Source organism: Ammospiza nelsoni, chromosome 6 (genome assembly GCF_027579445.1).
Source record: "Ammospiza nelsoni isolate bAmmNel1 chromosome 6, bAmmNel1.pri, whole genome shotgun sequence".
Taxonomy (NCBI): Eukaryota; Metazoa; Chordata; class Aves; order Passeriformes; family Passerellidae; genus Ammospiza; species Ammospiza nelsoni.
The window spans coordinates 27,262,402-27,279,405 of record NC_080638.1 but is presented as its reverse complement, the minus strand read 5'-3'; the positions used below and the strand labels follow the sequence as shown (position 1 = coordinate 27,279,405).

General features: G+C 38.0%; 1 protein-coding gene across 4 annotated transcripts in view; it reads left to right on the top strand.

Moving 5' to 3' along the window:
- The window catches only part of INO80 (INO80 complex ATPase subunit), a 62,149-nt gene that overhangs the window by 22,980 nt on the left and 22,165 nt on the right, over positions 1-17,004 (top strand). For all 4 annotated transcript variants that reach the window (XM_059473994.1, XM_059473996.1, XM_059473995.1 and 1 more), the window contains 11 exons: positions 252-311; positions 891-1,033; positions 2,102-2,186; positions 2,671-2,788; positions 3,184-3,269; positions 4,234-4,401; positions 4,861-4,994; positions 5,779-5,846; positions 6,961-7,054; positions 8,155-8,332; positions 13,184-13,324. In XM_059473994.1, the coding sequence (XP_059329977.1) occupies positions 252-311; positions 891-1,033; positions 2,102-2,186; positions 2,671-2,788; positions 3,184-3,269; positions 4,234-4,401; positions 4,861-4,994; positions 5,779-5,846; positions 6,961-7,054; positions 8,155-8,332; positions 13,184-13,324 (1,275 nt within the window). The remainder of the gene's footprint in view (positions 1-251; positions 312-890; positions 1,034-2,101; positions 2,187-2,670; positions 2,789-3,183; positions 3,270-4,233; positions 4,402-4,860; positions 4,995-5,778; positions 5,847-6,960; positions 7,055-8,154; positions 8,333-13,183; positions 13,325-17,004) is intronic.

Genomic DNA, 17,004 nt, shown 5'->3' with positions numbered 1-17,004 from the left:
CTAATGGACATTTTTAGATTCTCATCATAGCTTGATCAGGCCAAGTTTCTTGATGCCTTCTCCTGGAATGCTCTAGTAAATTAAAGTATTTTTAAATGCTTTCTGATTTTTCTCAATAGTAAAAAGATAATTTCCCTTTTTGTTGTTTTGGAGAAAGAAGTATTTCATTTTGTAGACTACAGACTATAAAATTCCAGAGCTGGTGTCATTATTTGAAAATAATGTCTTTCTGATTTTTTTTACTTTTTCAGGTGCTACCTTATTGGGGAAATCCCCATGATAGAAAGGTGATCAGAAAGTTCTGGAGTCAGGTAATGCCAGCATGAATGTGTACTTTGACTGTTTTTCTCTGTGCACAGTAAACCAGAAACTGTTGCTACCTGTCACCAAACTAAGCTAGTGGTGTGGATGCAGAGTGTCTTAATTCCTGGAGTAACATTTTCATTAAGATAATGAGGTGGAAGAAGAGCAATACCATACAGGGCAATTGAATGTGGCATGGGGTTCAAATGGAGAACTAGAGCTCTGTTCTTCATCTGGAAATTTCAGTGTCAAGGACTGTTTTTCTGTTTGAGTAACCTAGCTTGGGATATCCCAATGCAGAATCCCTGCAGTTTTGTCAAGATGGTTCCTTATTTAACAATAGCATTTTGTAGGGGTCAGTACCCAGGTCTTGTCTTGCCTTGCACATTAAGAAAGGTCTGAATTTGTTCAAGGACTGAAGTCCAGGTCTACTAGTTGAGTAACTGTGATATAATTAATTTTACAAGTCAGCTGTGAAAAATGCAATAGTAATGAGAAGATTGTAAAACAGAAGTCAGAAATTACAGTGAACTCTTGACAATGTACCTACGTTATGTGGACATTTGTTTCTCCTTTTGTGGTTGTAGAAGACACTGTATACTCAGGATGCTCCTTTCCACGTGGTAATTACCAGTTACCAGCTGGTAGTGCAGGATGTGAAGTATTTCCAGCGAGTGAAGTGGCAGTATATGGTGCTGGATGAAGCACAAGCACTCAAGAGTAGCTCCAGGTAATAAACTAACTGAAAGCAAAATCTTTTCTGTGTATCAGACTCTTGGAGGAGTATCAAGAAAGCATCAAGAGAACATAAATTGATAGAAGTTAAAATTGACACACATTAGACCCCTTAAGTATCTAACCCAGTTAAATATCTGTATAACTCTCTGACACAGGATAGATTTATTAGGTTTTTTGCATTTAGATTTTCCAAATATGTAAAATGTAATTAAAAGCTAGCTCTGGAGCAGGAACTTGTATGGAGCACAGGACAGTTAAACAAAACAGTGTGAAATGCTGTTCACTTTCCCTCCTGACTACTCACATAATTCTGCCTAGTGAATGGTCTGTAGTCCTTAGCTTATATTGCTTATGTTGGCTCCATTAAATGCATTATTTTGATTCCTTATTCAGTGGCACTTCCAGACATGAATGAAGGTCAGAACCCCATGAGTACTGTTGGCTGCAGTAAAGCCCAGTCTGTGTTATGAGACTCTATGCCAGAAAATTTTCTGTTTGTTTTCAAGTAATGGATTTGTCTGTCTTTATTTCTGTAATTGCTTTCCCATAACCTTTGTTCAAGTTGCAGTAAGTTGAGGACTACTTTAGATGCAGGCTGATTCTGACCAAAGTTTGTTTCTTCAGCATTCTTGGGAAACCACCCCTCAAAGATTATTTTAATGTATAGCTCAGCACTCCTGTCACAGTAGCCTATAAGCTTCCTCTTGTAAAGTATGAAAAATACATGACATTCTGATTCAAAACTACCTGTTTCTTTTGGAAAGTTAATTATTCTGATCATGAGACTTTATTAATAAGCATTTATTTTAAAAATGAGTAAAAAAGATATTTAGAAAAATATAATAAATTACACACTTTTATTTTTTTTAAATTGGAAAAAGGTTATTTTTTCCTGTAGTTGTCTTTTGAAAGACTGGGGAACAGCTGTAATAATTTTGTCCAGTGGCTTCCAAAGATTATTTGGGAAACTCACTGGAAACAATTTGCCTTAAAATACCTTATGTTTCATATCATTCTACAGTTTTCTCTATAAATTATTTTTCTTGCTTTTATTCGTTAGTGTTCGTTGGAAGATCCTACTACAGTTCCAGTGCCGAAACAGATTGTTGTTGACTGGTACCCCAATCCAGAACACAATGGCTGAGGTATTTGGGAGCTCAAAAGAGTAGATTTTTTCTTTGTAACAATAATACACACTAAACATATGTAAACAGTTGAGAAATCTGTTGTATTTTTGTGGTTGAGGGATCATGCTTGTAGCAAACCACTGGCAGACAAACATGGGATCAGCCCTGGGAGGGAAAAATATGGAAACTTGCCACTAAAGATATTTGAAGTAAAACTTAGATTAGATGAAATCTAATTCTGGTGACTTTTCCTTTTGTTGGCTGCTGTAGTTAGAATGTGTTTGTCACTGCTTTCTAATGGGATTCTGTTAAGTTGATCTCTGTGGCATTGTGGGGGGAGGCAGGAAGAGAATGCAGCTGGTGTTTTGTTTAATTTTGCCATGTCTCATGATCTAGTGAAGTAATTTTGCTTATGAAGAGCTGCAAGTTTTTGGGATCCCCAATTACCTTATCCACAGTAGGATGACTTTTGCTAATCTGGTGTTTTCTCTTCTCCTTTTAGCTGTGGGCCCTGCTGCATTTTATCATGCCAACACTGTTTGATTCCCATGAAGAGTTCAATGAGTGGTTTTCTAAGGACATAGAGAGCCATGCAGAGAACAAATCTGCTATTGATGAGAGTGAGTGCAGTGTGTAACTATTATGATTTTTATATTAAGAATCTGTTGCCTTTTTGAACTAAAAATGGCTAAATTTTCTATGAGATGTGGCATCTAAAGCAGAGGATGCATAATGGGATTGGAGATGCATAATTACTGGATTGCTGTTGATAGTTTATGTTAAAATTTCTGTTTCTGGCTGTAATATAGCATATGTAATGAATAGAAAAAAACAGTGTAGCACAGCACTCATTTGAAAAAGAAAAATCAGCAGAGAAAAATATCAACTCTATGCGGTAAGAACTCACATGGAGGAAATGGCTGAGCAGTTAGGGACTTAATTTGTCGTAAAACACTATATAATTTTCCTTTCTGATTAAGTAATTGTTCTTTCTTTCCCCTTCCCTTTATTTCAGACCAGCTATCCCGCTTGCATATGATCCTGAAGCCATTCATGTTGAGAAGAATAAAGAAGGATGTGGAAAATGAACTGTCAGATAAGGTGAGAAAAAGTATTTCTCTGGAATGGGTATTACAGCTCTATTGTCATAGCTCTGTTCTCTGATCTGGTTCTTGCAAACTTCTTTGTCAGTCTGCATACCTGAAATCTGACTGTAGACTTCTCTTCAACCTTCACTTTCTTGCACCTCATCCCAGCAATGTCATTAGATGTGAATGTAACTGAAGAACTTCTAAATAATAAACGTTTTTCTTGGGAAAGTATTTTGTTACCTGTTAAAAATGAAATATCTTCAGTCCTGGTTAAGTTGACAGAAGTATCCCTAATGGCTGTGAAGGAGATTAATACATCAATTACTGGGTAATAAACATTTCCAGTTGCCTTTGTGAAGGATTTGGCATGGATTTAGGATTATTTTTTTTTGCTTGCCTGTACAGAGAAATACATAGTGGCAGCATCATGCTCTTTTCTCTTGCCAGTCTCTTAATTTCACCTGGATATTAGCAATACTAGATGATCCTGTGGTCAACAGGTTGAGAGACATTGGCTGAGACATCTGGTTTGTTCTGATGAGCTTAATTATTTCAGTGGCCTTCCCACAGACACTGTTGTTGTGCGATGCACGGTCGCTGCTGTGGGTCCTGGCACTCCTTAGCATGGGTCTGAGTGGGGAGCTGTAGGATGGCAGAATTGAGGTCAGATTTTAAACTGATCAGCTGCAGATGTGATGTCAGCTTCTTAAGAATCCATCTGTTTACTCAGTTGTGTTCATGTACTTTTAAAGGTCTGTCTCCCACATCATTACACAAGCCTTCCAAAACATACCTGTCAGTCAAGTTCTTTCCAGGTTAGATCCTGAAATGCACATCTGAATGCAACTGCCTATAAATGTATTTTTTGATGAAGTTGTGTTTTCCTCAAGGTGTGTTTCAGCTCTATGTACACTAATGTTATCATCCTTCATTTTAAAGAAAGAAATGGCTAAATCTTCATTATCATTTTGCAGATTGAAATTCTTATGTACTGCCAGCAGACAAGTCGACAGAAGCTCTTGTACCAAGCTCTGAAAAACAAAATCTCTATTGATGACCTCTTGCAGTCATCAATGGGCACTACTCAGCAAGCACAGACCACCACTAGTAGTCTCATGAATCTAGTCATGCAATTTAGGAAGGTAAGGCTATTTTAAATAATAATTTTTGAAAAGTATGATCATTGGTTAGCACCAAACTAAGATGTGGCTTCTAGAAAACACCGTATTGAAAAAAATCTGGCATAGGCAAGCAAATTGGCATGCAATTCAGTTGTGTTTCAGATGCAGTGTAGCATTGATGTTGGGTGAAGAAGGGTTTTAGCTCTATGATGCATGCATTTGCTAACTGGTTTGGTTACAAAGGTTGGTTTGGTTACAAAGGTTGAAGGAAGCCAATCAGTTGGGAAGAAGAGGCAGTAGCTGTTATATGAATAGCAAAATGTCTGACGCCATATTCAGAGCAGATACACTAAAATAACCATGCAATATTAAGCAATACTAAAGTTTCAGTGATCATTGGTCATGGTTGATTTGGGATCTAGATGCTGCACTGGACTAAGTTAATTCCTCCCAGCTTTTGACACGCTCTCTGTCTTACAGGTGTGCAATCACCCAGAGCTGTTTGAGCGACAAGAAACTTGGTCTCCATTTCACATCTCCCTAAAGCCATACCAGATTTCCAAGTTCCTCTACCGTCATGGACAGATCAGGGTCTTCAACCACTCACGGGACAGGCAAGCCTATTCCACTTCCTATCCAGTTTAGCATATTTAGTATTATTACTTACACTTATTTTTATAAATGCTAATTAGCTCCCTTACCTGGTGTACTTAAGTGATGTTGGCTGAGCAGTCCATTTCCTTTTAGTCATTCAGCTGTTAAACATCTGATATAGGTGCTCTTTCTTGGTGGAATTCTAATCACAGAATATCCCTTTGATTGTGTAAGAAAGCCAGGAAAAGGAATTTAGAGTTGTTGCTGATGATGTGTAGTAGAATTGAGCTTCAAGAGATCCTTGAAATAACAAAAAGCCCCACCTGATTTCCCTTTAGTGAGTTTTCTCATGCAAGGAAACTTTCAGTATCTGTCTGTTGCAACATGGTATAACATGAGCATCTGCTAGTGCCTTGACAGCTTTTAATGCTCACCTTGGATGAGGAGAATCTGCCCAAGTGCAGTTTGCTATTTTCTCCAACCATGCCAGTTCTTGATTTTGTCTGCATTCAGTTACGAGAAGTGCTGAGGGAAGAGACAAGAGAGATGTGTATGAAGACAAGACCAGCTTTTCTAGAAACATACAGTGCAGTTCCAACGCAACAATGGTGTGTCTCAGTGTCAAATAAACAGCAGTGCATGTGGACTGATGGCACTTTCCTTCTACTGCTGTCCAGTTCCAGATATTCAGAGCACTAAAATACTTACCACAGTATTTTATGAGGAAGTGATTGTGTGATTGAACATGTTATGTGTTAGCACCTTCTTATTGATGTTGTTTGGTTTTGTTCCTTTAATTTTCAGGTGGTTACGGGTTTTACTTTCACCATTTGCACCAGACCACATCCAGCAGTCTCTCTTCCACAGGAAGGGTAGGTTTTCAGTCTTGGGAAGCAAGTTGGATTTTAATATGCCTTCTTCTTCAGGGGGAAGGACTGAGAGGCCAGATTAATTAGTTCTCTGAGATAATATGATAAGAACTTACTCGAATTTTGTTTGTGTTTGTACGTACATTTAATTTGCTCAGAGAGGAAACAATGGAAAGCAGCTGGAATAATCTGTTGGATAACTTGTCATTTAGCTACTGCTAAATCCTAGTGCAGTATCCTAATTCAGTCTGTCTTGTTTTAACTTGCTTCAATAGATTAGTGCTGCCTTTTTAATCTAATGTGAATTTTTCATAGATTTAATTCTAAGAAATCTTGGATTCATTTCAGTACTTTCTGTGTTGTTATCTTAAACTGCCAACTTACTTTCAACTAGAAACTAGATGAGATGCAAGTGACCCAGAATCTATCAATGAGCAAAAAAAGAAAAGGTGCTGATATTGGCAGATACAACTTATTATAGATGATTGGGTATTTTTCCTACAAGACCTAATTAGATCATTCAGCTACTGAGATGGGAAAATCTTCAGAAGTATAAAGCAGGAGAGATACTGGCTGCATTACTATGCTGAAATCTGTTAGTGTGGACCTCTTCAGCTGGTAATGGGGCTATGCAGTGCACAGGGGTGGGCCTGCAAGGCTTTTCCCTACCAATGCCTGCAGCTCCTTCTAACCCATTTGGCTTCCTGGGTGAGAGGGAGCGTGTGAGACAGGCATCCTGAGGTATGCATGTTATGGAAGATATTTGTTCAAATTTGCAAATATTCACACTGCCTGTTGATTCTTAATAAGTGAAACAAATGTCCACTGCACTTGGGCCTAGCATGTATTTCTCTTTCTTGGTAAGAGCCCTTCTCTTGCCCACACTGCGAAATGAACTGGTGCATGGAGTCTGGCAACAGAGATTCAAACCGAACTTTCTAAAATATCTAGGTTAAGTATTTCTAAGATATGTAGGTTAAATTAAGATCTCCTGTTTACTCACCTAGATTTGTCATGTGTCATAGAATGGGTATCCTAAATGGATGAAGTAAATTTAGTTTTCAGCTGTGAGTGTCTGTGAAATGTGTTGGCCTAACTTCAGTATTTCTGTGACCAGGCATCAATGAAGAAAGCTGTTTTTCTTTCCTCCGGTTTATTGATGTCTCTCCAGCAGAAATGGCTAACCTTATGAATCAGGGACACTTAGCCAGGTGAGGACAACTTTTTTTTCTCTCTTTTAGTAATTACAGGAAAAGTACAGATGATGTCAGTTATTCCTCTCTAAACCTGCATGCGTTTTCTGTGCCTCCTAATATTATCATTTCTCTATCATTATCTAATACTAGAACAGCTTCTAGAGTGTTCCTCCAGGTGTTGGGCACCATTATGCAATGCAGTTTTTATGCCCTGTCACAAGAAATCCTGTGTTACAAAGAGTTGACATTGTAAATACACAGGGTGGTCAAAGGGCAAAAGGAGAGTTTGCTTCAGGTCATGCTGCAGGTTACTGGTGTTATCAAGCACAAAATCCAGACTTTAGGAGGCCACTTCAGTGCAGTTCTTACCAGTTGCACTTCATGTTTTAAACACACGTGGAATAAGCTTGTGCTGTGGTAGTTGTTCTTCACCCCTGAGCCATACTTTCCACATGTCTTGTTATTAATATGGAATGTCATTCTGAGGTCTAGGCTTTGAACTGTGGATTTATATTATCTTGAAAGAGAGGTGATCTTTTAAGTTATAGTGTAGTCTGAAAGGACTCTGAGTCAGGTTAATAGGGACTGTAATAAATTTTAGACTGAAAGTAAATCTTTATTATTAAATAGAGATGTTCCACTTCAGGGCTTTTTAAGTGTAATATTATTTTTTTGTTCTGGTTATTTTGAATTACTGTTTCTTGACTGCACCTCAGTAACATAATTCAGATTTCTCTTGATGTGTCTCAGTGGTATTTGTGATAAATTGTGCATTCATTACACATGTTGGTATGAATAATTTATATGTAATTTACAGAAAAGTCAATGCAATTTTAAATAGTAATGGCTAAGTGGGGCTTCACCATTTTCTATTAAGTGCTTCAAAGTATATCCTGATTTAATCACTTAGATTGAGTTAAACCACCTTAGAAAAAATTGAAATAGGAAAAATTTTGAAGATGTCTAGCAGAAATTATTTTCTTTAAGGCAGGATGCTGTAAGTCTGATATTCTGACAAAAACTGCATTTCTATCAAAAAAAGGTGTGCTGTAAATATATTCAAGCCTTTCTTTCACAAAGCAGTGAATAAATGCATCTCCTCTGGTTTTTTTCAGATGGTTAGCTCTTTTCCTGTCTCTGAAAGCATCCTACAGGCTCCATCACATGCGCTCCTGGATGGAGACTGAAGAGGACAAAGAGCAGGGGTCATGTTTTCTGAGGAACAGGGATTTCTTGCTTGATGTAAATTTCCCACTGTCTTTCCCTAACTTGCACAGCTGCACTTTGCTGCAGGTAAGCAAAATTTCTGTGATCTGGGGACAGTAGCAAATCCTCGAAGAGTGAGAAATGATGAAAACCATTCTGTCCTTATGAAACAGGGAAAACAGACTTGATAACGGGATGATGATACTGTCTGCTTTTTTAGATACAGTTAAGAGGCTTTAGAGTGCGGAACAGAAAAATAGTTTAACCCATCTCCTTCACATGTGGCATTACATTTCAAAACTTGCTATAATGAATAAATCAGTTGACTTAGAAAACTTCAAAATATTACTGGAGCACCATAAGTAGATAAAGGAGCAGCAGAACTAAACTCATTATTTGTTAGGGATAGACTCTATATGTAAGCTTAGGAGTTTCATAATGTTTTTTTATATGCAAAATTGTCATTTTCTGGCTGAAACTGCTCTTCTCTTGTCCAATTCAATACATTGTTGCAGTAGCTGGGGAAAACAGAGACCAGCCTGACAGTATAGCTGGTGAACGAGCATTTTCAGTGCTGTATTTCTACTCTGAAATTTGCTTCTGCTACTGTCTGGTACATCCATATGTATTCAAATTACTGTGTAATGCAAGATCATTTTGTTAGTCTTTGGCCTAGGATATGTGTGAAGATTTTGCCTTTTTATGACTAAATTGCAGTTGATTTCCTGAGTTAGATTAAGGCTCCATTGATTCAGTTCACTGGGAAAATAAGTTCACAGAAGTGCTAACATGGAGTCAGGAAAACATCTTGGGCAGTTAGCAGATATGCTGTAAAAAAAAAAAATCATTTCTGAAACAGTGAGATTGTGCCAAATTTCTCAAGGGAATATTGCTTCTGCTCATGAGTCTGGAAGGGGAAAGGAGATAGCCAGAATTCAATTGAATATTGTGTAGAGGAAGTTGAAATTGAAGACGCATAAGCAGTAGGAAACCAACCTTGGACTTGGTGTCATGTTTTGCAGCGTTGACAGCAAAGCCAACAAAATGAGTTCTCCTAGTTATCAAACAAAGAGCCAGCCAAGTGAATGTGTGCCTGTTAACTCTGGGTGTGCTGGTATTTCAGTAGTCTGTGTTTCCATGTCTAGCTTGGTAAAATCTCTATGCTATATGAATTTGCTTTCAGTTAGTTTTTCTGAGATTACAGTCTGCTCTTTCTATAGTGCCTGCAGTGCTTATCTCTGAGACTGTAGTGTAGCTCTGTCCTCTTGTTTGCACGGTTAAGGAGAATTTGTGTGTTGGCAGTAAAGAAGATGGTATCAGAATTGAGAAGGTAGCATTCGTTTTTACATATGTAGAACAAGTCCTTACATAGCCCTTGGTTTGGTGTGTATGAATATCAAAATGAAAATCATTAGATTTTCTGAAGGACAGAAGATGGATTAAGATTTTAGACTTTAAATGTAAAATGTGGAATATGCATGTGTAAGTTTAATATTAATGATTAAATTTATAGGATAGGCTACAGACCCACCTATACCACAGTCTAGCAAGGATTAAACATTACTTTGGTTTCTCCAGATAATTTCTATTCTTTGAGGATGGCAGTACTTGTGTCCTAAGGGTTCCCAGGGCTGTTGGCTGTATGTAACTAATGACTGTTGCAACTAATAAGTTCAGTACAGAAAAAAGCCAGCTGAGGAGCAGAGTTCATCAGTGGGTACAATACAGTGCATTTGTGATAACCCCAGTAAATCTAAAGGAAGAATAGCCCTGCAGTTATGACAGATACTTTAAAGCTGTTTTCCAGCCTTCCTGTTAGACAAATTACCACCTGAAGTCAATTTAAAATAAGCTATATTTACAGAATTTTATTTGCAGAGCTTTTGTTTAGAACACCCTAAAAAAAAGGAAAGGGTGGTTGGGGAGTGCAAAACCTAAAGGAGAGTTGAAAATCAAGCTTCCCTTTACGTGCTTGTCATTTAGCACTGCACATTATTGTGAGTGAAATGAACTAACTTTTTCCTTAGCCCAGACTGGAGAAGCTTTCAGTGTAACATTCCCCAAGGCTTCCTCTTGGGCTTCATAAGATAGTAACATGTAGGGAATGAGAAGGGTGAGAAAAGAGGAAAAAGGAAATGGTAAAATCTGGAAAGGTTTTTCTTAACTGCTCAGATCAGCATTTCCGATGTAAGAGACAAAGTATGAAAATAAGTCAATAAAAAAAGAGACACATTTATTTTTAATGGATATTTCTGAAATTGAAGTAGCATCTGTCTAAAGATACATTTAATCATGTAAATGCAGAAATTGCTAGCAGAGTGTGAGGTCTCTTGATTGCCCCTGCTCAACACCTCCACATGATATGTATTCATTTGTATGCATTGAATTAAATTAATATAAAATCTGCTCTGTTTACATGAACCCTTCCCTCCTTTCCTTTTGTAATTTTATTTCTATTAAAAAATGTAGGAGTGTTAATGGGCTTAAGATGTTGGTAGCAACCACCCATATTTATGTGCAGCTCTATTTGCAATATAGGAGACCCTCTTTCAACTTATTTTGGAGTGCATAGTTGTACATTTGGGGCTTTTAGCAGTCTTCCTCTTTGATTTTTTGCTTTGTTGTTCCAAAGTATGTGAGCCATTTCAGAGCTGTGGCTGTGTACAGTCCTGCAGTTTTACCCAGTCTTTTCCATGTATGTGGTTGATGGGAAGCTGATGGCTTTCCACTGTCCCTGTTATATCTGGTGACTGCTCCATTCATGAATACTTAACAGCTGCATATGTCAGAATTCAGAGGGATGTTTCTTATATGACCTGCTCATAGTTTGTACACAGGAATCTAGCACTCAAAGCAGATTAATGCCCAGGTACAAATATTTTTCTCTTATTTTGAGTACCTTCTTGACGCTTTATTTGTTTCCTCCTAGGTACTTAAATTCATCTTAAATGGGTCTTTGATATTGTTTTCCAAAAGAGAATTAAGTAACAAACTTGCATAGGTTTGGAATTACAGTTTGTTAACTTCCTCTCTATCCATTTCTTGTATTCTGACTTTCCAGGAAATAATTACCAAATGCCTCTGTTGACCAGGGTCACAATCAGCATGTCTGCTTGCTGTCATAAGACTTACTGGAAAGCTCTTGTGACTGCCTGCAATGATGATTCTTCTTCATAAAATCAGCTGTACTCCCAGTGTGGTGTCCAGGGGTGGGGAAGAGAGAGGCTTTGAGCTAAAGCAGTTCATTCTTTCCCCTCTGACTCTTGCTGTCCTTTCTTTACTCTCAGCTCTGGAACCCTATGTCTGCTGATGCAGGCATACCCCAATACATCTGGTATGAGCCAACTGCAGAAAACCTTGTATTTTCATGGCTGTTGAATTTTTTGTTTCCTCAGATTAGCCAAGCAAATAGCAGTAGCCAAAGAGGCTTCTGGAGAGGAGACAAAATTAGCATAGGAAGTGGCACAAATATGGGAAAGGACTTGCCCTTTTTAGCAGCAGAGTTGGTGCTCTGTTGCCACTGTTTGTGTTCTCAGACGAGTAAGCCAGCATTCATATCCATTGTCCACAGGCATGTATTTCCAGCCCTGTGATTCCCACACTGTTGTTTCAGCACGTGGCCAGTTTTACCAGGTGGTGAAGCATGTCACAATACTCACTTGGAGCAGAGGGGCAAGGGTTTGTTTTCGTCTTGATCAGCATCTTAATGAATACAGACAGCTAGGCCAACAAGAAGGGGCTCTGTGAGGACCGGAGAAAACATGTGAAGCAGTTGTTGCTTAAGCCAGCATTACTGATTAAGAATTGTCAGCTGAGTAAGAGCCTGTTTTTGGGATCACTTCACATTATCCAGTGTGGGCCAAGCTTTGACCTGTACTTTTTAGCTCTGCTGAGTGTCATTGCAAGACTATTGTCAGCTTTCAGCTCTCAGCTTTCATATATAGAAGAGGAAATGTTCAGTCAGAGTATGAACTTTATTTTTGCCAGCTCCAGCCCATGAGTCTCGCTGGCAGCAGCTGAAGGATGTGCTTAGGGGCTAGGGTTGAGTGCAGGTAGTGCTGCCATGTAGGTACAGTCAGACCGTTCTCCTCTCTTGTCAGCAGGTTCCAAATGATATGTGCTTGCCATCTGCATTCTTGCCCAGTGAATGGAAATGAAAGGGCCCAGAATGCATTATCCATAATAGACTCCTGCTGTGGGTGTTTTCTAGCATTTTTTGATACATAGAAATGCATATATCTAATGTATGACATGCTGTACAAGGTGTCTGCTTCTATCATGTATCTGGATGTTTGCAACTTCAAATACTGGGATTTCATAAAATTGGTAGGCTCTGTAAAGTAAAAGTAGCATGCCATTAATTTTGGTGCATTAGGAACTGGGGCAGAAAAACAGCAAAACTTGAGATCCCATTTACCTTTTACTTAAGTGAATGTAAGTGCTGGAATTGCCATTTACCACATCCTGTGATGCTATGGCAGGGAGAGGTATGCCTCTTAATGCTTCTAAAATTATTGCTAGTTTCCTATTGTGTGCAGAATAATGCTCTCTGCAAAATTCAATTTTAACTCAGAATAGATAAATGAATAGCTAGAAAACACCCTGATCAGACTTACTAGAATATTCCTGGACTGCCTTCATTAGAAAAGCTAGGGTCAAAAGTTCAAAGGCAGAAAAACTAGTTTCTGGTTCCAGCTGAGCATCAAGACAAGTGTTGATATGATCTATTCTGACTGCAAACATTTCTGGATTTGATTGTTCTGATAATTACACAAAGATTCTTCATGTATTCTCCACAGAAGATGTGTAGAGTTTTCTTTATTCAAAGAGAAATACATATGGAATGTGCTTTGTCTGTACTCCTCATGAGTGGATACAAGGTTTGAGAGTAGTATTTCTTCATAGATATTAACTTCTTCATTTTAATTTTGTTTTCAGAACCTTGTGTTCAGCAGCCACTGCAAAGCAGTTACTGGCTATTCAGACCATGTCATATATAGAAGGAGATCAGCTACCTCATGTGTACGATGCTGCCAGGTGACTGAGCTACCGTCCTTCCTGTGCATAGCCAGTCCACGGGTAAGTCCCAGTTAAGTTGTAAATTATGTATTTTCTATTGTGTTTTAAGCCCTGGTAGAACTGTGTCTTAGGAACACAATGATATATTACTTTCTTTTGGTTGGGTAAAATTGTTGTGAGGATATCCTTTTGCTACAGTATTCAATAGTGGTTTTTCGTAGGGGAAGTGACTGTAATGTGTACTGAGGGGAAAAGGAAAGTTGTAAGATGCACCCAACAGGAGCTGTTCTAAGATTTCACTTTCTCTCCTAATACCTAAAGCAATTATGGAAGAGATATTAAAGTAAAATATTACTTGATAATCCAAGGGGGAGGTGTAGGTGTCATCACCGCAGAATGAGGTGATTGTTTGGTCAACTCAGATGACAAAAGAGAGCTGGGAAGCAATGATTTTTTGAAAAGGGTGTTTGTTTTCTCTCTTACACTCCAGAGAGGAATCACCAAATTGCAGTATATGAGGATTGTTGAAGTTGGCATTTTCTAGGTCTTTTGGATGTTTAGTGCTACTGCATGGGGTTCTCTGTCATCTGTTAAATTAATTTTGAAATTCTTTTGGTGGAAGTTTCCTGGCTGACACAAGAGACCTTCATTAGGTCTATGGCTATTGCATTCCATGTTGCTGGATCTTGACAAAACTGGACAAAATACAATTTTATTACCAGACCATCCAGATGTTATATTCTTAGTCACTGTTGAAGTTATTGCTGTAGGCCTCATAAAATGATGTGCAGTTATACTTTTACATTTGGAGAAGGGTGGATGGCAAGCTGGACCTCACACAAGCAAGCTCATTACCTATCTGCTGCTGCTCAAGCTGAATTTATCTGTGTCAGCAGCTCAAGGGCTGGGAATCCAGCTGAACTGCTCAAAGTCACATGTCAGCTCTCTGTTAAAATGTACGGCCTTACTGGAGAACAAGAGGTTATTCTTAGAGTAAATTGTGAAAGCCACTTCACCCTCAGATTCCTTTGATTTATCCCTCTTTTTTGTACCTAAATTTGCATCATGGATGAAGAATATGTTGAATTGCTCCCCTACAGCTGAAAGGGCGGAGAGGGACTTAGAAGGCTACAAATTAAGGGAAAGGTGAAAAGAAATTGTAGCTGAGTTTATTCTAGTGAAAAAAAGTTATTTGTTTTGGTTTGGCTGGTGTACAAAAATGATTAAGTGTAGACATGGCTTTTTGTTTTAGGAGCACAAAGATTTAATTTTATGCCTGTTAGAAACTTTTGGAAAGAGTGTAGAAGACCTGAAAGAGAGGAAAGAGCACATATGTTCCCAGAAGCTACAGTCTTCTGTTGTTGTTTGATCCGTGATGAATTTTGGGAAGTTAACAGAGCAAATGATAGAAATAGGAGTGTATGTTTATGTAGCAGCTGGGGGAGGGAGTAAGTCTTCTTTCTATGCAGGCAGTTTTTGTGAGTACAGACAGGTGTCAATCATAAAAAACATAACTTGGAGGATGGATCTTGCATTGTCATTAAGAAGCTAATTAAATAAATTTTTAATAATACTGTTTGGTTTAATTTCAATAGATTTCTTACAGACTGGAATACTGTGTGAAGCCATTTTGGTCATCTCACACTGTCGGAAAGGTGAACTTTGCATGAAGATAAATGCAGGAAGCATTTTACAATTGCCTTAGCTAAACTAACTGGTTTAATTTAGGGTGGAAATGCATTCATACATCTCTATCACTGTATTTTTGATGTATTTCTGAACCATGACTCTTACAATCAATCAGTTTGACAATAATGTGTTGACAGAAGAGGATTTAATACTGAAGACTAATCTACCTTTTGTTATTAGTAAAACTAGAAAAACAAACCTGTGGGGAGAAAAATTTGAAAAAATGCGCCATGTGAAAATAAAGAGAAGAGTGAACAAACTTGTGAACAAACTTGAATGAAAGACTTTGTTTTGTTCATTTCAGAAAAGTCTTGTTTTCACTTGTAAGGGCATGCAAAAGATACAGGACTCTACCCTAGAAATATCTGCGGCATTCTAAAAAAAAGGAGCTGATGGTAAAGGTAGTCTGGGGTCCTCAGAGGTCAATCAGTTTTGCCTGGGATATGTAGGAAGAGTAGTTCTTGTTAGTGTAGAAATAGCACTGAGGCACACAGTGTTTGTGTCAAGATTGTCTCCTACCAATTCTTCCTTAGGTTGAGGTGTTACTGAAACATGGCTTGTAGCATCTTCTGACTTTGTTTGTCTTGTAGAAATCCTGTGTACAAATCTGTGTATTCTTTCCAGAAGATAGGATATGTTTATGTGTCAGAAGTTAGTCTGCTCTGTTTTGTGTATAGTGGCTGCCTGTCCTAGGGGTGGAAAATCTAGGTCTTGAAAATCAATATGGCAGGTTGTTTGTGCTTGAAAAGAGTATTTGTTCCAGTCTGTCTGGTGTAGAAATGTGAACTGAAATGTGATGGTGCATAGTAAACAACTTAAACAAACTAAGTTTGTACCATCATTTGTGATGTACAGTGTTTTTAGCAGTGTTCTTAGCAGTTCAATATTTTGAACATTTTGTATTTTGGAAGAGGTTTTGCCCTTTTTCGCAAAGGTCAAAGATATGCTTTGACTGCAGGTGGCAGCACAGGATAGCAGCAACTCTAAGAGTACCTTTTAGGTAGAGGAAATGTGTTCAGTCTTAATACACCCTGTTTCACTTTGCAGTGTTTTGTGTGGCTATGTGTAAGACTCATAGACAGGTATTAAAATAGCTCTTGTCATCTTGAAAAACAGTGGCTTTACCATTATTGCAAAGATTGTGTATGCTTTTTTGTTGTTGGTTGGTTTTTTTTAAGTGCTATAACTGTGCTCAATAATCTGTTTAAACAATTGTTTGGCCCTTGTAAACAGAAGTCTCTATGAGATTTATTTTTTCCTATGAGAACTCCTGTGAAACTGGTCTGGGCCACAGCTAGGAAACCTTGCTTAATACCTGTTACTTTTGAGTTAGCTGACAAATGTGCAGAGATGTACAGCCAATATCTAAGATACCAGGCAGTCCTGAGGTATGGGTTGCTCTCTTTACCTTACAGTTCTAAAGTGCAGTGTTTTAAACTGGTAATAATTAAACTATCTATTGGTTGTTATTTAGACAAGCTGTTAAAATATTTCATTTGCATAATACAATGTTGTATATGTTACTCTCAATATAGCAATTTTATCACACCAGAGTAAACTGGAAGAAAAATTTAAACTCCCTTCAAATATACAAGCTTTTCATCTGCCATACAAAGATGGTTCTTTTATTGTGTCCCATTGTCCCACTCAGATGTCCCATTGTCCCACTAATCTCAGTTCTGCAGGAAGTCCACTGCTTACTGTTCACCATTAAAACCTATAAGCCTCCTGTACTGTTTCTTCCCATGCAGCCCCACTTGCCTCTTTTAAATGTGAAAACTCTCACAAGCTTCATTTTCTCTGTTGCTCATTTGTTACATTGCTTTTCACAGTCCTGGAGGGAATGTCATTTTGCACGCTGTTAGGATTCATGACAATGTTTTTAACTTACATGACTGTAAGTGGGGGATTTTTCATTGTACTTCTGAAATAAAAGCAACAATGACTTCTAAATTAATGATACATTTACTTCTTACATTGGTGAAGAAATTGTCACAGCATTTCAAACCTCTCTGTTACTAGCCTGTATTGCAAGGTTGTCTTAATAGTAA